Source organism: Homalodisca vitripennis, chromosome 1 (assembly GCF_021130785.1).
Source record: "Homalodisca vitripennis isolate AUS2020 chromosome 1, UT_GWSS_2.1, whole genome shotgun sequence".
NCBI lineage: Eukaryota > Metazoa > Arthropoda > Insecta > Hemiptera > Cicadellidae > Homalodisca > Homalodisca vitripennis.
Window position 1 is genome coordinate 146,920,347 of NC_060207.1, and position 23,774 is coordinate 146,944,120.

The following is a 23,774-nucleotide window of genomic DNA, read 5'->3' on the forward strand; positions in this document are numbered from 1 at the left end:
ATAAAAAAACGTTTATATGTCTTTTTGTAAAGAATTAAATGGAGTATAAGATAGAATAACTAAAAGTGAAAAAATAAAATATTTCAATAGCACTAAGTTTTGTAAAAATAAAAAACTAAATGTTTTTGCTCATAAAGTTTTTGTTAATGATTTTTTTTATTCGTATAATAACGTTAAATAAGTGATCAATGTATTATATGTATAAAGAAAATATATTTATCTAAAAAAAAAAACAAAAACCCAAGACATTATACCAATAAATAAATTTGTTATGAAATTTTTAACCAGACCCTTGCAGAATCAGGCATTTTCGCTCGGCATTTTATGCATACCATATAGCAAAACTCTGCAGCACTTAAAGGGTTAAATAACAAGACTGACACTGCTGCAGATCATGGAGGCATGCGTCAACCGCGATTAATCAACAGCTGTTTAGTGTGAACCTTTCTCTTTAGTATGCAGCTAGTCTCGCTTCTTTTTATTTCCGCCATCTTGTTTCTTTCTGCCGTGACGATTGCCATTTTCCATTGGCCTCTGGTCAGTCGTAGGTGGTTCGTAGACGAATGCAGACGTATTGTGACCTGTATTCTGTAGTTCAGTTTTAATGATTAGTGTTGTGTGTAGTTTTTTATTAAGTGCATGTTTTATAGTTAGTGAAGTTGACAAACAACATGGTGGTTGTGATTCCTGACTTGGGCGTGCCACAACGCTTTGGTATGATTTGTTTATTTTAACCTAGTTTGTAATTATGTATTAGGTTAGTTATTTACCTCAAGAAGAGATCAGATTGCAGATCTCGAAACGTAGTGTTACTGATTTTTTTGTTTCACTGAACGATTGCAAATGTCCGGAAAAAATAGTCCTTCCATCATCAAAAATAAACTTCAAACAAAGAACTAAGTCAGAGCCTACGTTCATGTTATTGTTGATGGTTACTGTAATAGTAGAGCAAAGAATTATTGTGAAATTTCACTCTGAACTTAGAAGAACTGTTACTGAAACTTCTAATTTACTGAAAGAAGTGTATGGCAGTAAATACTTATCGCGAGCACGTGTTTTTGAAAGTTTTAAAGCATTTTAAAGATGACAGAGAAGATAATTCATGACCAGGTTGCCCTTTAAACATCAAAAACTGATGAAAATTTGTAATATGATTTGATCTGACCATCAATTAAGTATTCACGCTTTAGGCACAGTATTGATTTAGAATGTGTACCGCAAATTTTACATGACAATTTTAATATGCAACACATGTGTGCTAAAATGGTGCCTAAAATTCTAATGTTTGAATAAGAAGCTCACTAAACCGTTTTGTACGTGATTGAAAATGACCCAGATTTTTTGGAAACCATAACATGTGATGAAATGTTGTTTTTTACTTATGATCTGGAAACAAAGTACCAATGCACTGGAAGAGCCCAACTTCACCAAGAGCTAAAAAAGCTCAATTGAGCAAGTCAAAATTTAAAGCAATTATGATTGTTTATATGTATATATATATATCTCCATGGATTTGTGAAGGAGTTGACAGCAGATGTTTCTAACAATGGAAAATTCGTATGGAGCATTCATTGTAGGGATAGAGAAGGAATGCATATTCCAGGTAGCAATAAGTTATTATGTATAAAATTAAAATAAATTAATAAATTAAATTAATAATTAATAGCCACACCTCGTATAATTGGATTATGTTTTTTTTTTTTTTTTTTTTTTTTTTTTTTTTTCAAAAATGTAGACAGTCCCAATAGAGATAGAAAGCAGTCTCTGGTATTTTATTAGTTCTGGACATATAGATGAGAAGGATTATTTCCAGTATTTTTAAGCTATTGTCAATAGTGTTAAAGTCCCAATAGAGATGGAAGGAATATGACTGCTATTTACTAGTAGGATGATAAGTGAGACATCCAGGTAGAGATGGCTATTTCTAGTATTTCTAAGCTATTGTCAATAACATTGACAGTTCCAATATAGAAGGAATGCTTAGGAGTGCTATTTACTTGTTGAATGATGAATGAGGCATCAGGTGACAAGGATTATTTCCAATTTTCTAACCTGTTGTTAACAAAGTGGAAGTCCCTAATAGAGATGCAAGGAGTATTACTGCTATTTACTAGTTAAATGGTATATGAGTCATCCAGGTAAAGATGGCTATTTCTAGGGTTTCTAAGCTATTTTCAATAACATTGACAGTCCCAATAGGGAGGGAATGTTTAGGAGTGCTATTTTCTAGTTGATTGCTGAATGAGACATCCAGGTGAAAAGGATTATTTCTAATTTTCTAAGCTATTGTCAATAATGTTGGTCACAATAGAGAGGGAATGTCTAGGAGTGCTATTTACTAGTTGAATGCTGAATGAGACATCCATGTAGAGATTACTTCTAGTATTTTTAAGCTATATTTGTGTGTAGAGTATATCGACGCTCCCAATAGAAGTAAAGGTGTATTCATTGTTATCTAAGTGTAATGACCACAAAATATGTTCCATGAAAACAATCAGCAACCTGGAACTTGCGCAAACTTTAACTAACAAATAAAACAAATACTCATTGTAGGTTGCATGATTTAGTTTATCATACTTCATGAATAATTTATACAATAAATAAATAAGCTATTTTTATAAAGTGTTTACACAAAACCTTTTTTAAGGTCTAAAGTTTATTACTAATAATGTTTTAAAATAAACAGATGTTGCCTACTAATATTTAGAAAGTTTGGTATGAACCATTCATTGTTTTATTATTCTGAAATGGTGAATGTAATACTATTCTTGCATAGTACCAACGTGTTTTTGACATGGAATAAGGAAGAGCCAAATGCTTAACATCACATTTAATATCATTCAGTTTGGTTTTGCCACCTACTAAGTTCCACACTACTTGGTCTAATCTTGTCATGTTCTCTGTTGCTTAATTATCTGTCAAGTTTATCTTCCCATTAGCTATTTTGCATGGTAATGGACCGTAATTTACAAACATATCAGACATAATTGATTAAAATAAAATATTAAAATGAATGCATTGGTGTCAAAAATGAAATATAAAATAAAAAACTTTTAATATTAATTGTATATGAGGTGTGATAAAAAAATACGGTGAATGAAATTTTATAGTAGCAACTACTGACGTTACATTCATATGGTATATTTGCCTTGTAGCGTGATCTATTGAGACAGGTAATGACAGGTTTCAACATGCTGGAGCTCATCAGTCGAGTGCCAGAGCTGCTAGAATGAGGTTGTGGTTATTGTGTCTGTCACGCATCACAGATTTTGAACAACGTATTAACATTAAGTTTTGTTTTAAGTGGCAAAAGATTGCAAAAGAAACACATAAATTGTTATGTGATAACTCTGAAGACTGTATACAAGTGTTATGACTCACTCAGTGTTTTGAGTCGGTTGAAAACAAGCAGCATTCGGGATGTCCATTATACTCAAAGATAGATGAAAATGTGCAAAAATAGAAACAATGGTTCATTCAAGCAGGTGAATGACTATTATCGAATCTGTAACATTTTTTATGGTTCCGTTCAAAGTATTTTAACCAATAATTTACAAATATGACGAGTGAATGCAAAATTTGATCCTAGACTTTTGAGTGATTAACAGAAGGAAAATCGTGCATCAGTCTGCAGAGTCTTGAAGCAGATCCGTACTTTCATGGCCAAAATTGTAACTGGAAATGAAAGTTGGGTCTATGAATATGACCCATAGACCAAAATGTAGTATTTTCAATGGGAAAACAGTGCATCTCTTCGTTCTAAAAATGCACGTCAGTCAAACTTGAACATCAGGGTCATGCTCAGTGTTTTTTTCTCGATAATAAGGGCATAGTGCGATATTAGAGTTTGTTCCAAGAGACACAACTGTGAACTCTTGAATTTTATAAGGGCGTAATGCAACATTTGCGAAACGACATGCGAAGAAAGAGACCAGAAAAATGGGCGAATGGCTTTTTTTTCTTCATTATGGTAGTGCTCCATGTCACACCTCACACCTCGTGAGTTTTTAGCAGAAAAAAAGTGTTCCTTTGTGTCCACATCCGACATTCTCACCCAATTTAACACCATGAGACTTCTGGGTCTTTCCAAAAATTAAAACTGTTCTTAAAAAAAACTTTTAAACCATTCCTGACATTGAGTGGGCCAAGACTGAGCAGCCGAAACCCCTTCAGAAAAAAGCCTTCCAGAAACTTTTCCAGTTATGCATTAAACATTAGAATAATTGCATTGCCAGCCAAGGACAGTACTTTGAAGGAGGTTCAATTGAATTCAATGTAAGTTTATTACTTTTTTAAATAAAAAATTATTCACCGTATTTGTTATCACACCTTATAAATTACTATTCATAACCCCTCATGTAATCAAATTTTAATTCTGTGGTTAATCATTAGATGCTTACTTGTAATGTGGAATGAATAAAAATAAACTTTTAAAAAGTGATGTACTGCAATATAAAAGTTTTATTGATTGTAATGGGCTGATTTATGAAAATAAAGCTGGTTAGATTGTGTTCATAAAAATTGGAAATAGGAGTATCATTTTCAAATTATTGTTACTTGTAAAATCTTACATACACTAAGTTTAATAAATTTATAATCAGCTAAACAATTTTTTAATTCATTTCTTTATCTAAAAAGGTTAGTTTTACAATTGTTCATTCAGTTTCCTGTAAGTTTATTGAATTAATTTTTGTTGTGCAGCGTAATGGAGGATTACTGAGAATCTTCCCAGAAGGATGGCAAGATCAAGTGGCAGATATTGAACCCTTATTCGATCGAATTCTATTTTTCTGGTCTGATAGAAGAAATCCTCATGAAGTACAGCCCGCATATGAAACCAGGTAGGGGAGCCTGGCTATCAAGAAATTAACAGATTGTTTTGGGATGTAGTTTCTAGCTTAACATCTTAAAAATAGTCCTGGAATTAAAGAGTAATATTTTTGTTTCTAACAAAAATAATATATACACAAATAAAAAATATAGGCATAAAGAATACATAATGTTAAGTAACAGTCTTCTACGTAATTTTGTTTTGAAGTATTCATGAAAGAAATGTAAAATAAATTGTAACAATAACAGATTATTTTACTTTTGGCTTCATAAACTAGTATATTTTATTTATTTAGAACAATATAAGAACATGTAAAATATGACATTCATTAAAAAGAAAATGTATGAAACATGTATCTTAATTTCTATAAATATATTTTTGGAAATTTGTATCAAAAATATACAAATTCTAAAAAAATTTATTGACAATTATTTTACTGTATTGTTTATAAAATTAGTAAGCAAATAAAAAAATCTATAAACATTTCTGAGTATGTGTGAAATTCATTGTAAAAAATTGTAAATAAATAAGTAAAGAAATGAAACCAATAAATAACATGATTTGAAACACAAAAATCTCATTTGATTAGAAATTAAAAACTGTTCACTCATTTATTTAAAAACAACACTAACTAATTAATATCACAACATGAACACAGTTATAAAACACGGATTGCATATAACGTAACGTACGGTGCAGAATGGCAGAACATGAGTAATGGCAGACAAAAAGACTGAGAATCGGGTGCTACAAATCATCAGCTGTTCAAATTCTTTAACCCCAATACGGATAGCTGTAAACCAGAGTTCTTTTGTTAATATTTGGCATAAATATATAAAATGAACAGATGTGTTTTATGAATGCCATCATCTGTTTTAAGTACGTTTGATATATATATATATATTTATATATATGACACACACACACACACACATATATATATATATATATATATATATATATATACATACATAATTGAATTGTAAAAAGTAAGGGCTCTGTGATGTAATGGTGGCACATTCACCCGGCAAGTGAGAGATCCAGGCTGGAGTCCTGGCGGAGCAACTACTTTTTGTGATTCAATATTTATTTAAATTAAATTCAGCTATTGCCATTGATACAAATTTAATTAATGTAAAAAAAAGTCGTGACAGATCCGGCCAAATACAAAATAATTCAATTGTAAAAAGTAAGGGCTCTGTGGTGTAATGGTAGCACATTCGCCCAGCAAGTGAGAGATCCAGGTCCGAGTCCCGGCGGAGCAAGTACTTTTTATCATTCAATGTTTATTGAAATTAGACACACACACACACAGTTCAGAAGTTTGCAGTTGGTTTGGCAGACCAAATATGTAACTAAAACATTTTTTTAATAAAAAAAACTCCTTTAATTGACAAATACAAGATTTTTTTATGCTCTTTCAAATAGTACCAACCACATCTGGTTATGAACGATACTTTCCAAATAATTATTTCAGTGAAGTTAGATGGTTGCTGTCTTGATTGCAGCTCCTCGCACAATTGAACAGCTAATGTGTGTATATATAAGGTGGTTTACAGTGAAAAAGTGTAGTTTTAAACAATTACCAATATATATATATATATATATATATATATATATCTATAAATCCAATCCTAATTCGGCCCATGCAATGGAGCATAACAAAAAATTCTATGAATGCTTTTCTCTAAAAAGTATTAACAAAATTCAGAACCCCCATAAACTTAAAATGAATTATTTAGAAATAGTTCATCAGAGGGTGCTACAAACTAAACATCCGGATGGTTTAAATTTAAGATATGGATAGCAGTATGTATAAATTACATTTTACAATTTTAATTTATAACATTAAACATTAACTACAAATTTAGTTTATAACTTTGTATTCCTTGTATTAAGCAAAATTATTTACTCTTTGTACGTAATTCAAAATTAGTTTTATTAATATATATACATTAAATTGTATAAATGGCAATTGCCTTATTTAATTTCAATAAACATTGAATCACAAAAAGTACTTGCTCCGCCGGGAGTCGAACCCGGATCTCTCACTTGCCGGGTGAATGTGCTACCATTACACCACAGAGCGCTTACTTTTCCGGTTCTTCAATTATTTTGTATTTGGCCGTATCTGTCACATATGCGTTTAAATAAGCAAACTAACATATGATCGGAAGACCAAATACCTGTAAAACTACTTTTATTTACATTAAATTGTATAAATGGCAATTGCCTTATTTAATTTCAATATAGATGACAGGTATTTGGTCTTCCAATCATATTTTAGTTTGCTTATTTAAACGCATATGTGACAGATACGGCCAAATACAAAATAATTGAATCGGAAAAAGTAAGCGCTCTGTGGTGTAATGGTAGCACATTCACCCGTCAAGTGAGAGATCTGAGTTCGACTCCCGGCGGAGCAAGTACTTTTTGTGATTCGTTTATTGAAATTATATATATATATATATATATACATATGTACATATGGTGTATATATGTATGTATGTATATTTATAGGTTTTTACTTCACATTATTACTAAATTGCACTAAGAAATAAAGTGATGTTAGGTTAGAAGAGTCTACCTTCTCCTGTTGAGAATAAATTCTTTCACTGCCAACTTTTGATCCTATAACGGTGCAGTGACCACTATTTCTTTGGTGGGAATGACCACAAAACAGTTTCCTGCAGTGAGAATTGGGATCACTCTTGCCTTAACAAATGCCTATCTGCACCTGGGGATGGTTAACCTGATCAATGTTTTAATTTCTTAATTGGTGCCAACACAGGCCGACTCAGAGGGCAGAGCTAACCAAGGTTGTAACTTTCCAGGATATTCCTCAAGCATGCCTTATATCAGTTGATCCTGCTATAGATAAGTGAAATTATAGTCTGGAGATGCTATCGCAGGGAATTTAGATCACTCCATTGATTGTTTTTTTCCAAACATTTTTACTAATCTGATCCTCCCCCATGTTTTTGTATTTCCTACTAAATTTGAGTGCCTGAACTCACCAAGAGTTTTTACTATAAAATCAGTGTGGGTGTTCATTGGAGAAGAGCACATCTTGATGAGGTGAAGATAAGTTCAAATCTAGGAAAAGTCCTAAGTAGGTCTAGAGTATCGAGCAGTTCCATTTCATGATGAGGGAAGAGGTAATTGCTACACAAGAAACTGTCCAATTTCTTATTCATAACTCAATTGAAATTGAGTTTTATTTTGAAATGCTCAAGAATGTCAACATATTACTCGTTTTATAGCACACGTACCAAGACAATAACCCAGTATATGGCTGTTACGGAAATGCAAATATCTTCTATCTGTGCTTTTATGAGGTCATGCCTTGGTGCAGCCATCTTCATGTGAGAGGATTGCTTTGTACAAGAAACCTCACTCTGATATTGGTGGTTTGTTGCAAGTAATAGAAACTATTATAGGTTTGTACATAGATCTGTGTGGTCTAGGTAGGAATTTCTTGGGGTGTCATTATATAGAGAAGGACTTGGACTTAGTACATTTTTTCACCTGTTTCCCTCCTGTAACTGTGAGCAAAACCTTGGGGCCTATTTGTTCAGCTATTGCACCAGTTTTGTTGTCCCGGCATGTTTGCCTTTAGCTTTTGGGCGTGATTTATTCACTGTGATCTGGTGACCTGTAAGGAAGTTCTGGCTGCCAAAATCTGCTCTTGGACTTGATGGCATTAGAATAAATTAATTGAACCATATCAGGCATGCATCTATTTTAGTTTGTTTATTCCAAGTAGTATTTGGCTATGTTTGAAAGCTCTTCTGAAAACTTTTTGTTTAGTAGGATATTTTCATGTTTAAGAATTTTAAAGGCGCTTTAAATGTTACAAAACTCAGAAATCACATTTGTAAAACCGTAATATTTCTAGGACAGTAAAATTGCTAACTTAAACACATCTCTAAAATATGTTTCTTATTGTATATTGTAATGATTAATATAATATTAATTTACGATACAAAAAAATAAAGGTAACTAGTATAGTAAAAGTAATAATACATTTTAATAAGTTGATTAACATTAATGGGAAGTATAACATTTCATTATATACTATTAATAAGTATTCCCTATCCCATTCTATACTATCAAATACAGTAATCAAGCAACAAAAAAACACAGAACATGACCTATACTTAACCAACTAACTGTAGGTAACTGGGTTCATATACGACTATTCCATACGGTCTCACCGCCCTATTGTATCACATATTTTTTAAACTAAATGTATTAGAAAAAAAACTTGAATAGAAGACTTTTACTGATGAAACTTACCTGACCAAAAAACTCAAATAAAAAAAATGTGCAGCATACTAACTTATTAAAATGATAACTAATAACAAATGATAACTAATTTGTTATCATTCTTTATGATGACTGCGACTGCCTTAAATACAGTTATTCAAATCAGTTTTATAATAAATTTGAGCTTGAAATTGTAGGTTAAAAGTTTTGTCTATACATTAACAATATTATTAAATGTATGATAAAAAAAATATGGAACGATGTATAATTTGTTAAATAGTACAACTATTTAATTAAACTATTTTTAAATTCCTCCAAGTTGTTCTAACTTTACCCAGACATAACTAAAAATGTATCAAGAACTGAACGTAAGTAAACAATTTTCTTGCCTCTTAAATAATATATTTATTTGCAACCAAGGCCATTACAAACATTATGATGCCTGAAGATCCATTTTAGATAACACCAGGTCAAAGTCATGCTGTTTCTGCATGTACTGTGATTGTGGTGGTTATGTCACCAATGACTGTTGTTCTATTTTAAGTTGGATAATTTTGCATAAATACTTATACAACAACAAGATTATAACATCTTATATCTATAAATCTAAATACAACTCACTTTTTTCATTCAAAATTTCTAGAAGTACTAAGTACTTTGTGTTTTGATTCATTTTATTTCTTAGTGCTCACTGAGAAACGATTAAAAAAGTTTTTCATCATGGAAATCTGTGAAATTTTCAAGTCACAAAATCTTCAAAAATGTTCTCAGGTAGAGGGGCTTGAGATTTGGAAATTTGGTAATTTAGTAGATGATTGCATATTTACTGTTATATAATTTTATTTATTTTATTTTTTTGTTAATAGTGGTTAACAAATTAAGTTTGTGAATTGTATTTCAGTGGTAGAGCCTGGATTTTAGTGCAAAATAGCAATTTTTTCTGTATGTGCAATTTTTCTTCAATGATTAAAATTGTTACTTAACCCTAGAACTGGCAATGGTGTCACTCTGTACCTGGCGGCTCTATTTTAACAGCCTCGCAGACGTTTCTTATAATGTATCACATTTCATAACTGTTAGTCCAAATATAAACTATTATATGTCAATGTATTCACAACTATATGGAGAGCATTATAATAACAATATCTTATTGTTTCCATGGAAACATATTTTTGTTCTTTTTTACAAAATGTAAGAAAACATTTTTTGGACATTATTTTTGTAAATATTCCGTTGTGTAACTGCTTAGTAATAAGCTTTACATCAAAACTGTAAATGTATAACTTATTCAAAATGTTGTCCTGATTCCAAAAATATATAATTATTGTAACTTTTACCTCAAAACGTATGTGTTACAGGGCTTTGTATGAAAAAGCACCCATATTTACTTATTTTCAAAAATGCGTACATTTTAAAATAAATATTATTGTTTGTGGGTAAACATAATCTCTTGACTGCATTTATACTTATATAAGTATGACAGATAAAACAAAAATAAAATAAAATAATACATTTTAATCTTACCTTATTTACATATGTACAATATATACAAAGTTTCATTTTTCACGCAGCGTCCCTAGATCCCGCCCTGCGAGCTCTCTAAGATCGTTTGATCGGTCTCTAAAGTTTTCACCCATACTGAACAACTAAAACTATAACCTAAGAAAGCTAAAAAAACAATAATAATAACAACACCAAATACTATTGGATTCGTAACCTCAAACACAAACCCGGTACTTGTTTACAGTTTCACAACAATGTGGTTGACCCGTACTACGAGGGTCAGTCAAATATAAACAGGACTTTCATTACTATACCCAACGTCCAGGTTGTAGCAGGTAGCCATGTTGCAGTAGTGGTAGGGGGCAGCCTGGGGGAGGGGGAAAGCTGCAACAATGCGTTCTCAGTGCTGTTTTGTTTGTCATTGTAGCCATGTCTGAACAAGAGGTTGTACCTGCAGTTGCGCAACGAATTATTATTAAGTTCTTGACAAACGAAGGTGTTAAACTAAGTGAAATTTTTGTTAGACTGACAACTCAGTTTGGGGATAAGACTTTATCACGTTCTCAAGTGTACGATTGGGTTAAAAAGTTCAAAGGCGGACGTGAAACAGTTGAAAATGAAAGTCACAATAGTCGTCCAAGGACCAGTTTGACTAATGAGAACATTTGTGCTGTTCGTGAACTTCTTAAAAATGATCGACGCTTAACGATAGATGAAATTGCCAGTGAAGTGGAAATTAGTCATGGTAGTGTGCATTCCATCGTCACAGAGCATCTGGGTTTTCGGAAAATTTGTGCAAGATGGGTCCCTTGGCTTTTGACTCTCGATCAAAAACAAACCCGGAGAGACATTTGCCAAAGGCTTTTGAATCGGCTTGAGAGAGAGGGGAATGGTTTTTTAAATCGCATAATAACCTGTGATGAAACGTGGGTCCATCACTACACTCCTGAATCCAAAATGGTGTCAATGGAGTGGCGAAAGAAAGACGAAACTCGCCCTGTGAAAGCCAAAACACGGTTGTCTGCTGGGAAAGTTCTTGCCACCATCTTTTTTGATTGCAAAGGCCTTTTGCTTATTGATTTTTTACACGAACGTCGTACTGTGAACGCTGCTTATTACTGTCAACTTCTTGAGCAAGCAAAAGCAGCCTTTCGGAACAAAAGGCGTAATCAGCCAATCAGAGATGTCATTTTGCTTCATGACAATGCTAGGCCTCACACAGCTGCCTTGACCCAAGAGAAATTACGCCAAATTCATTGGGAAACATTGGAACATCCTCCCTACAGCCCAGATTTGTCTCCATGTGACTTTCACCTCTTTGGTCCTCTCAAAGAAGCACTTGGTGGAAACCGTTTTGAAAGTGATGAGGAAGTACAGGAATTTATGTGCAATTGGTTCAAGACACAACCTCAAATCTTTTATGAAGAAGGGATCCATAAGCTATCCTCACGCTGGGAAAAGTGTGTGAGAGTTGAGGGAGACTATGTAGAAAAGCAGTAACATGTAATCATTGTATTGTTTAGCTTTAATAAACGTATAAGTTAAAAGTCTTGTTTATATTTGACTGACCCTCGTACATTCATGTCAGCTGTTATAGAGAACGTTGTTTTACGGTAAACAAAGAAGACAATAATCGAAGTAAGAAAAGTAAATCGGTACTATAGTTAATGCTATTCCAAAATATATCAAATAAACATCATTTTTATGACCTTAATTGCCTAAAATTTCAATAACTGTGTACATGTTTACTTTGGCGACAAATATTCGTCGCCAAATCGGACGGGCCTTTGGCGACGAAAATTCGTTTCATACCAGCTGGAGGGTTAACCCAGGTACTGGTGACCATCGCTGCAGCAACGATCTATCACTCTCAACAACTGATGATCATCACTGCAGTGACGGTGGACCTAACATCGCCACGAAAAATCCACTTTATACAGTAACTTTAATGCTTTACAGCGAAAGTAAGGGTAGCATTTGATAGCAGATAAATCAATGTATTGATTAGTATGAAGTTCAGAACATTGATGTCTTTGATGCAAGTTGAAGAGAAGAAGAATATTGTATTTCATTTTCATTCTCATCATTGCTTCGAAGCCTGCACACTGATGGCCAAGAAAATTTCTGATCGATACTTTCTCAACCTCAGTTCACGTGCCAGATTGTTTCAAGTGATTTGATGCTGGTAAAGTTGGACGATCTGGAACGTGCTCTGAGTTCGGGAGATTACTGATCGGAAATGTCCCCGTCTGTCAGTGTGGGCTTCGGTGGCACAGCGCCACACCGCACTTCTGGCAAAAAAAAACATATGAGAGCATGACAAACTCTACTCTTCCTTTACACAACCATCATCCTAAGAGATAATACCCAAATTCAGACTCAGATAACGTGAGCGCTCATAAAGGTTATTTTTAACTTTGGTAGTACTAGTAGCATATATTTGATAGATTATTAGGTCTATAAATTTAATCTAGGACTACTTATATAGCAAGAATATCACAATAATAAAGAAGTAGATAGGGACATAGTGGCCTATTTCTCGTTTCCTTTCATGAGGCAGAAAACCATTACTGATCGTCTTAATCATATGTAATTTTTACAGTAAATCAAATAAACTTTTTCTTTTTCATAATGTAGTTTTTTTAAGTTCTCGGTTAGATAAACCGTTAAAAGATAGTAGCATTGGTATAATATTAAAGTACCAGGTTTTTTGTTGCAAGTATGTTATATTATTTGGAGTTATTATTTAGTCAAGTGGTATAAACATATTTTGAAAAGTGTTTCTCGCATAATATTGTAATAATACTGTTTCATACACAGAAAAATACTATTATTGCAATATAACATGTTACCAGGATTATCAATTTCCATAAAAATGCTCTATTGAAATAGATTATGTTTTATCAATATAAAATAAAAGTTGTGAAATAAGTCCGTTAAACTATATACTTCCCGAAACTAGAGAAATGTATGAATAATTTGTATATTTTATAATTTTGATTTAACAACTATATTTGTAAAATCTATTAATGTATACAGATATATATATTACATATGTAACTGTGTATTAATATATTTTTCCAAGTTACAGGCAAACACCAAACAAAAAAATACACATGTATTAATGATTTGTTTGCACTTGATCGCATTAGTACTATTGACAACAAAATTGATAATTTAGTAGAAAGAACAAACATTTTATCAAATCGGTAATTTCAAAAGATCTTATTTTATATAAATACAGTGTATTTAAATTGTTTCAGAAAAATAAATCCTAGTGCTCTTTAAACATTTCTATGAATCAATTGAATTTTGATGAATTTGTTAATAATCCCTTATATGAAGGGGTTATTTTCCCACCATAGAGTGGAATGATTATCAACTAGGTGACCCAACCAGTAAATAATTAATTTAGTTTCCAATAATTCTGTTTCTGTGTAATTCTGTTTGAATAATTAAATGCAACAGGAAAGCGATTAATAACTCAACTTTACGTGCCAGGAACACCTTGGAATCTTTGTAATCTTGCTTGTATACAAATGAAATCTAACTGTTTGCAAGTGGAAACAGATTACAGAACTGTTTGTAGTTGATAAGCTACAAGTTTACTAATAGCCATTCAAGTTGATTAACATGTTTTCATATTTTTGCTTTATTTATGATTTCCTTTCTAGACAGAATCTTACTTGAAAAATCCAGTAACATTACCTTCATTAATTTTAAAACCCAATCCAAATAAATCTTTTATAATACTAAATTAATTGATTTAACCTTTTCCAATCAATTTCTTTGTATTCATTTCTAGAGCATCCTGAATAAAATTAATAAAGGAATAAGAGAAATAGATATACAATTACTTATATTGTATTTTATTTGTTTGTAGTTCTGGTTGTTACAATTTCAGTTGGCTGTACTAAACACAAACAATCGACTGTGGTGGTTTAGATACATCATCCAGACCTTTACTGTGTTGGCACACACTTACTGTACACTGCCAAGAGAAAAGTTAAAAACAAAACACAAAATATTTACAAAATCTTTTCTTTAACTAGGTAATTTTTTTTTAAATAAAGTTCCAGTTGTAAACTTGGCATGGTTCTATATGTTTGTATGATAATGGATTTCTTCCTTATGATCTATTATTACTAAGAATTAGTATCAAATTTGGAGTGAAAAATGAAATAAAGTTTAACAACATGTGGGAAATGATAACAAAAGCATATAGTAAGTCTGCTTTGAGTAAAATAAGGGTTTACAAGTGATATAAACATTTAAAAGATCACTGTTAAGACATTAAGGGGATGAACGTCCCGAATGCCCCAGCACATCAACCGATAAATGTAGACAAATAAATAAAAATTGTATTTTCAGAAAATGAAAATTCCCATTATTTTTTGAACATACCTTGTATGTAAAACCATTTCTCAGTACACTTGAAAACTTTTCATTATAAATAATTATTTTCACATGAGCTGTACTGTGATGAATATTTCAAGCAGTCTTAACATTGAATATTATGCTGAACATATCCCGTTTTTGTGTTTTTAAATTTCTTTTACAAAAATCTTATATTAATTTTTCAAAAGCAAAATTATAATCTTTTAATTCTGGTTTGTGAAAATACTTTAATTTGGTTACCAGAACAGAGACTGTAATTATACTTTAGTTATACTTTTTTAATTTTATGTATTCATTAAAACAAACTGTTTTCTTAGGCTTCACAAATTCTTTCTTAAACACAAAAGTCACTCCTGTGCTCATTTGTCATTTTAGAAGTCTCTTGAAATGCAGTAGGCAAATGCAACTTCATCATTCTTATGGAATTTCTGTACAATTTTCATCATGTTAGCTTCTTTAATTGATATTTTGTCAGTGATTGTTGCTGTGGAAGCACTTTATGAATCAAGCATGACTAGAGTAAATGTTCAAAGCAACCAATAGTAAGACCGGTTAAAAGGGTTGGCAAATGTCCGTAGAAGACTTATTCAATTTTTGAAATTGTTACTCACTGGAATGCTTGTGGCCCAAATAATAAAACTCTTAATTTCATACCTCAATCCTCAATTGGTTGAAAAACTTTGTGTGTGAAAATGTTTCAGATATTTTTTGGTAAGTGTGGGTCAGTCATTTTTAGGTGTATTGATGAAGAGTAATTGAGGTTTAATCTGTTTCAGATATGCAATAACGCTGTGGTATTTTGATGCTGCCGAGAGGGAGGATGCTTGTCGAAGATATCAGCGGGAGAGTATGTGTTGTGTCCTCCCCTCCCCCCACAACAACCCCCCTCTACTCACTAACTGTAGCTAACTTGTCGCTCATCTCTCATCTAACCCTGTGGTATGGCCTCATGTCATCACTTGTCAATGCTAAATGTTATTACATCTTCATCTTGCGTTTTCACCTTTTTGTACGTAATCTGTGCCAAAGTATTCTATTGTATGTTTAATCGGTATATAAAACAGATTTGCATTATTTGTGAATTGATTATAACACATGATGCTATACTTTAAACTTTGATCAAAAATATTTAAACAATGTTTAATGAGATCAGCAAATTATTTTCTGGCTATAGGAATAGTCAGAAATCATATGGTGCCAATTCAGATGAGGGGAACATTATGCCACACAGCTGTTGTTTTGAATGAGACTCTCATTGTATTTGAGGGAAATATCTCAAGTGCATTAATTGGTTATTGTGATACTCCTTAAAAAGTGGAATCTCTTTGCATCTTTCTTATAAAATGGAATCAGGTCATAGTCATGTACCAGCTATGTTCCGATGACTTCACATCCTTAAGAAGTCAAGAGAAGCCGTATTTGCTTAGTTCGGAGAATGTATTTTTCCCAGCCTTTTCCGTAATAAAGGAAGGACCTATGATTGTCTGATATTTGACAAGAAATAACAACTCCTCCAGCTCTCTGTTTCTTCAGCCTCATGTAATAACCCTTTTCGTGTAACAGCATATGTGACTGCTGTTGAATCATCGAAGAACGCTACAAATGTGAGTAAATAGTGATTGATTTAATTATGCAATACCAGAATCTCCATAGTCTTAATAATAAATCAAATGAGATATTTTCATTCTTTACAAATACTAGCACCAGAATTGTTCTCTCTGAAACACGGATGCCATCTGACAATGGTGGTCTACTTTTTATCCCAGATAATTCTATTCTTTATCGATCGCTTTTGTTACAAATGTATTGTTTTTCTATCACTTTTATCTGAAACTATTCCCTGGAAGATTATCAAAGAACTATCATGAAAAGAATTATTTCAGGAACCCAGTCATTTATCAGTTAACTTAATTACATTATTTAAGCGAAAGTGTTAATGGACATTTAAGTGGTCTGAAGTTATGGATGGCTAATGTATTCTGAGCTGAAAAGAGATGTAAAAATAGAACAGAGTATCTGTGGAAAGCAACACTGAAAATTTACTGACTAACTTTTAGAAACGTGTTAACCAGTTTTAAAGGATTCTCGTTTGATTCCAACTGTCATTGTTGATAGTGGAGATTTAACTGATGCTAATGTGTCATGCTCTAAGATTTTGTACAGTATTTTGCTTTTGTATATATATCTTTTTATAAATAACAGTTGGAATTAGAGGAACTAGAGATAATAAAAATATCTGAATCGATAATTAATATTTCTTTATATCTATTCGCGTTATCTTATAAGCCATCTAGAGTATGAAAACTCATTCAGCTGGTGGTATTCTGCAAGGTACATCGAAGATGTATAGAGTAGTGGAGGTGGATCAGACTGAGCCGAGCACTGGCGATACGTCGCGCTAGACTCGGCTGCCCGCACTGCACTGTTCCTATCACTGTACAGACTTACAGCATATTTGCCATTTTTCACAAAAATATTAATTTCAGTCCACTTGTGGATGTGCTCAGTGCAGACTTGATAGGAGAACGACAAAACATTTTTCAAATCCGTTTCTGTTCTCTTAATAAATTTGACCACTTTTTTGGATGAATGTTCACTTAGTGAGAGGGATAAAAGATGGAACAGAAACAACAAAGAGAAATAGTTCAGAATTTATTTTAAAGTGCCAAGGAAAGTCAGTATAATAATCCTCACCAGAATGTTTATTTCAATCTGTAGATTTTGAGACAGAATGTGTAATAAATTTACAGATGAAATTGAAACATGGTGGACAAAAATATTAAAATGAATGTTTTGTCCGCTCAAATCCAATACCTTTTAAACCAAAATAAGAAAGTACACGTTTCGAGTAAAAAAGAAAGTACAAGTTTCGAGTAATTAAGAAAAAATAAAACAAAAGCATTTGCGATAAGATACCTAATTAAGCGATGTTATGTTTACCAAATAAATTAAATAAAAATACCACTTTCTACATTGTCCACACTGAAAAACTTCTAAAATTCGCTTGAAAATCAGTGTCCTAGATAGAATACAAGAGGAGTAGGCTACTATTATTACAAAAGTTCATAGCTAACATGGAATTAATAAAAGCTGTTGGAATAGTAAATCATCTAACCAAAAAGATTAAAAATAACTTAAACACTTTTCCTCCTGAAGAGTAGATTTATTTGTTCGAAGAAGAATCATAATAAAGAATAAATGCTATAACAAGCTGGAAGTTGAAAGAAGAAAGGTAAAGAAAATGAAAAAAAGTTAATAAAGTTACAAAATAGGAAAATTGCTTGAAGATTATCAGTTTAATTTGTAGCCAAAGTGCAAAATATACCGAATCCCACATTTTAAAGCATAGTTAAGCCATTCTTTGGATATATCTATAAGGAAAACGCCTGTTTTTGAAAGTGAAAATGTGTAGCTGTGTGATAGTATAAAAATAACTTGACACAAGTTTATGTTTTCTAACTTGGAGAATTGCTACGTAGTTAGCCACTGAAATTAAAACAAAGATGTAACTAATATTTATTGCGGAAATTATTTAGTATATCATTGGGAACATTATCTGAAGCTTTGAACAAATACAAGTAAATGGTTATCATATTACAAGACAAAAGTAACAAACAATGCAAACAGAAGACAATGTAATAGTGGAAAGGTTTACTGAAATCAACTTTTTTATCCCTATTATAAGCCTAATGTAAGCTTTTCTAATATAACTTGTTAAAGTTAAGCTATAGTCTCATTATTAGATTATTAATATACAGAATATTTAACTACAATTGGCTTTAAAACACATTCCAACTGATAAAGGTGTGAAACAAGGCTTTGTGTAATGCAGTGTATCAGCCGGCCGGTCTATAGTGACGCCAACTTACTGAGCGATGGATGCAGGGGGAAGGCTGTCTGGCCCACCTCTTCTACTCCATACATCTGGGATACATCCACTATTGTTTTATTGTGCTTGTATCATAATTTAGGATAATCTTCTATCTGGAAAACTGCTGTATTTACTCTGATTCCAAAAAAGGGCCTATAAACTTTCTCCATTTTCATTATTATTCTTGTAGGTGTTACCAAAAGAAAGTTTTATTTATAAAAGAGTTTTTCATCTCCCTCTTAAGTAACAAGGTTTCACTACAAGTGTTTTGATTGACACCGAATTGTTTTTGTTTTCAGTATAGACTTATCCTTAAATTTAATAACGAAGTAGGTTAGTATCATCTATCCTAGGCATTAGACACATCTTTTTGAGAAAGCCTGTGTTATTTGGATTATTTACTTCTTTTTTTATTTTCAAGATCAAATCCTACCATTTAGAAGAATATGTAAAGTACGATTTGGTGGAATGTATTTTGAAAGTTGCCAGTTCATGAGTGTCTCAAGAAACCAATTTGGACTCTCATTTACTTGTAAATCAATGACTAATGTCTACCCTGAACTGTGACTTCCAGCATTATGTGAGGATATTAAGATTCCTTTACTGACAGTCCATTTGCTACTGCTGTCAGCCAGTGATTCTGCTGTGGTGCAGACTGAAATTAACCACTTGTTCCTGAACTTCTGCAAAACTGTGATAATTACTTTTTACTCATAAAAACTAATCATTTAAATTTTTACTGAATTAGTGTCAACTAAGATCAAGGGATCATTAAATGTTAGGATCTTGAAATCACCTTAGATTCTGGTTGATATCTGACTACGTAAGCAGTATTGCTGTGATAGGTTTTCTGATCTTGTTGGAGTAAATGTTCCAAAGTGCCTTGGACTTTCTCCTATTACAGCTTGTCCTAGTGTGATATACTTTTTTCTCTAGAGTTGTGCATGGTCAAACACTGTTGGAAAGAAATCCTTCTTTCATATGAGAGATATATTTGTTAATCACTATTTTCAAATAAATAATTATATGGTATTGCAAAAACTTTTGGCAATCATCTTTAATAACAACTTGGGTAAATTTTTACAGAGCATAAATTAATGTGTGTGGAGATATGCAACTCATTTTCTCAAATGTTGCATGCAATTTTGGAATCTTGGTTTTGTCATGAGTTTTACTTATCGGGTGGTACTGGACTTGGTGGGAGGATTGGTGAGGTGTAGGGAAGTGTGTGTGAATTTTTCTGTGTGTGTATATATAGTGTACATAAAGTATACTTTTCTTAACTATATGTTGTTCAGAATCATCTTACTGTGACCAGGCTTGGTACCCCAAAGAATCATCTAACTAACATAACATGTTAAGGACAAATAAATATATTCTTTAGCTCTAATATGTAAGTATGTATATAAAATGTAAATTTATAAAAATACAAAATATAGCCTTATTCTGTTTTCAATCACATTTTAAAACAAGTATTAAGTTTAGATTAGCAGTCGGGTACATATAAGAATTTCATAGATCTACATTAATACATTAGGTGTGACTTGTGCATAAGGTGTTGTTTACAAGTAGTTTTTTGGCCACTGGGGATTAAAGAGTGCTGAAACATAGAACAACTTTTTTTAAATTATACAATGAAAAACGTGTTTGAAGGGTAACTAAGTAAAACCTACAAATATAATTGTTTTATTTTGTTATAAATAACTCTTAAAACCAGCACTTCTGGTGTATTGTCATATAATTAAAGCAAAAGCTAGGCAATTCTGATTGTTATTATAAGTGCAAAGGATTAATAATCAACTGTGATGTTAAGGTGTATTTAAGTTTTAGGTATTTTTAGGACACAATATTTTATAAGGATTTATGAATTTAGACATAATAGCTGAAGTCTAGGAGTCTGTATATAAATCTACACTTACAAAATGTCTTAATTTCTTAAAATCATTAATGTTTGAAATACACTTTTTTAATTGGTACAATATTTTTTTTCTTTCATAATGGTGGTAAAAATACAATTTACCACTTATAAAATAAATATGAAGATATAAATTGGCACTTTGATTTATTGAGCTCATTGCTGATTTCCATTGCCTGCTCATCCATATGCTGTTGGTCTATATGTTGTGAGCTACAATACTGTTTTATGTGAAATCTTACAAGTTTTTTGTAATAAATATTAATGAGTCTCTGATTCAGTGTGATGTAAAAATGAACAAGAGGAGAAAATACGTATTTTACTACAAACAGGAGGGGGAAATTTGTTACTCATCATAAGTGTTCAGAAATGTTGTGTATTTCTGTTGTAATGTGTTGTATTTTTTTTTTTTTTTTATCATAAAGCGGTTTTTTTAGTCTAGAACAAAGCTGCAAAGTGGTTGTAGTGAGAACTACTTCTCCCTGTACTGTTTACACACCACAGGATCTGATGAAGTATTTTATAAATTTTAAACTGATACATTCTAAGGATGTACCAATCAGTAGTGGCAAGTAAAAGTCCAGAAGTGGAGCACCCCTAGAGTTCAGCTAAATAACCTAAAACATGTAATGGGGTTAATTATTGTTTCGGGTTATGCAGCAAACTCTAGGTGTGCTTTACTTTTGAACTTTTGCTTCACACTTAATTTTTTGAACACTCTGTATATCATTTGGAATATTCACCAACTATTTTATAGTTATATAAAAATATTGAATTTATTAAAAGCATAGAAGTTTACAATATCAAACATTTTAAAATAAAACATGAATAGTAAAATTCTTATTTTACTTTAATGGTTTGCCAAGGTATGATATAGAATATTTTCTCAACTATATAGGAATATGTTGTTTCCTAATATTTATGAAATGGCTAACCAACAATTTTAAATACAGTTGAATGTATTGTGTAAAGGTATTAACCCTTTTTAAGGCTGCCACCTGTTTTTAGTGATGGGTAAAAAAAGCCATTCTCCTATATGGTCAAACTGAGTTCTCTATTGCACATATGATTTGCTACAAGAATCTAGTTTCAAACATTTGGATGTTTATTAGGGCCGTTGGCCGCGGACATCAATTTGGAAATGGGGGTTTATTATGGCCATCAGCGACGAAAGTACATTTCACTGTGGCGATCTATTACAGCTGTTGGCCTTAAAAGGTTTAAGTTGGTATTATGTTCAAAAATTATATGAAAATTACTAAATAAAGGACCAACCATACTGTCTTGCCAACTTTATGATTAATTGATTTTCAATCATGATTAAACCCATGAGTATTGAAGAAAAATAAGTTTGTATATAATAATCATTAGTGCCTTTAACAATTTGGTCAAGACAAAAAAAAATTAGGGATTCAAAAATAATTATTTTTGTATATTCTTAAAAGAGTGTAATATATGAGTTCAAACGTAATTTCAAGTATTTTCTAAGGATGATTTCAGCAATTTCATTATGAAAACATGATTACTCTTATAATCATGAAAAACAAAACTAATACAATAATAGAGTTAGCTGAAATACTGATACTGTTCTGACATAGGCTGTTTTGCATCTCTGGAATATACATCAAGAAATAAAAATATACTACACAATGGCTTACTGATTAAAGTGAATTGTTTGGCTAAGGAGCTATTTAATATTTTAATAGTAAGTAATACCTCATTCATTTTTATTTGTTGTTTTGACTAATTTTTTTGTTACAGGGGACCTGACCGTGGCCTTTCAAGGGCTCAGTTAAATGGAGTTTATATAATGTTGTACAGCTTTGTAATATAACTTGTTTCATAATGTATAATTTTATTATAAAATATTCTTTTCTGTGTACATAATGTTGTATGTAGAAATGTTCATTAAAATTACTTTACTCATATTTTTTGTTTGAATTAATTCCAAGTCTGTGTCTATAACTTAACACAATATTGTCGATTGTGTAACTTGGTGGTCAAGATTTGGTAAAATTTATTACCAGTTCATGTACGATAAGTGAGTTTGACCTCAATTCTCTGTTTGTTTCAAACTGGATCTAATAACTTATCCCTCTTTCATCATTAATTTGAATTATACTGATGGTCTTATGTGAACCACTTGATAACAACCCTAATTATCTCTTTTAGGACAATGAATATTTTTGTATTTCTTTCTGGTATAAACTTTTAAAGTGACTACTGTTAACTGAAGAAGGCAAAGGTGAAAACAGGGAAAATGCAAAGATTTCTTAAATACTTAAAAGTAAATAATTTTAAAAGATATGCATATAAAACCTGTATAAATTTTATCGTAGTATTCGCCATGAAAATTACAATATAACATAATTTAATAATTTGATTAGGTATATAATTACAATAAACTCTTTAGTTTACTATAAGAAAAAATCATAGTTAATATCAATTTCAATTTATTTCTCTGCTCCTGTGGAATATTTTCCAAAAAGAGAATTCTCTTTATGACATGTTAGCAAATTCAAATATTCGCTATCCAAAATTGATTGGGCTATCCTTTAAACTCTAGAAGATTTAAATGCCAAGTTTAACTTGTTTTCATACATTATTCAAAGCATTGTTAAAAATTCATTGAATAAAAATAGGTTAGCAAACCAGTGTTAAAACAAACAAAAAGACATTAAGTAAAAAGAGTTGAAAGTATTGCAAAATGGGAATGTTGACATTGGTATTATGGTCTACTGAGATTCAAATGTTCCAAAGTTTTTAATAACCAAAATAGTAAATATAGACAAGTTCTTTCAAACACTATTTGTGATTTGATTTGATTATTGCGATAAAATGTTAAACTATGAGAAAAACGCAATAAAAATATTATTATTACTACTTGTGGGTCGGAGACTGCTGGAATGCATTAACACATGGAAAATGCTGGCTAGGATAACATTGCGTGGGTCTTGTTGGTATAGAAGAAAATGAGGAGGCTGACA

At 31.6% G+C, this 23,774-nt stretch overlaps 1 protein-coding gene across 2 annotated transcripts in view; it reads left to right on the top strand.

Moving 5' to 3' along the window:
• The window catches only part of LOC124373464 (egl nine homolog 1-like), a 45,622-nt gene extending 22,907 nt beyond the window's left edge, over window positions 1–22,715 (top strand). Inside the window, exons 3-5 of one of the 2 annotated variants that reach the window (XM_046831840.1) lie at window positions 4,702–4,841; window positions 15,778–15,940; window positions 22,549–22,715. In XM_046831840.1, the coding sequence (XP_046687796.1) occupies window positions 4,702–4,841; window positions 15,778–15,910 (273 nt within the window). In that variant the 3' untranslated portion in view covers window positions 15,911–15,940; window positions 22,549–22,715. The remainder of the gene's footprint in view (window positions 1–4,701; window positions 4,842–15,777; window positions 15,941–22,548) is intronic. The other variant, XM_046831846.1, reaches the window with a different exon arrangement.
• Window positions 22,716–23,774: the final 1,059 nt, after the last annotated feature.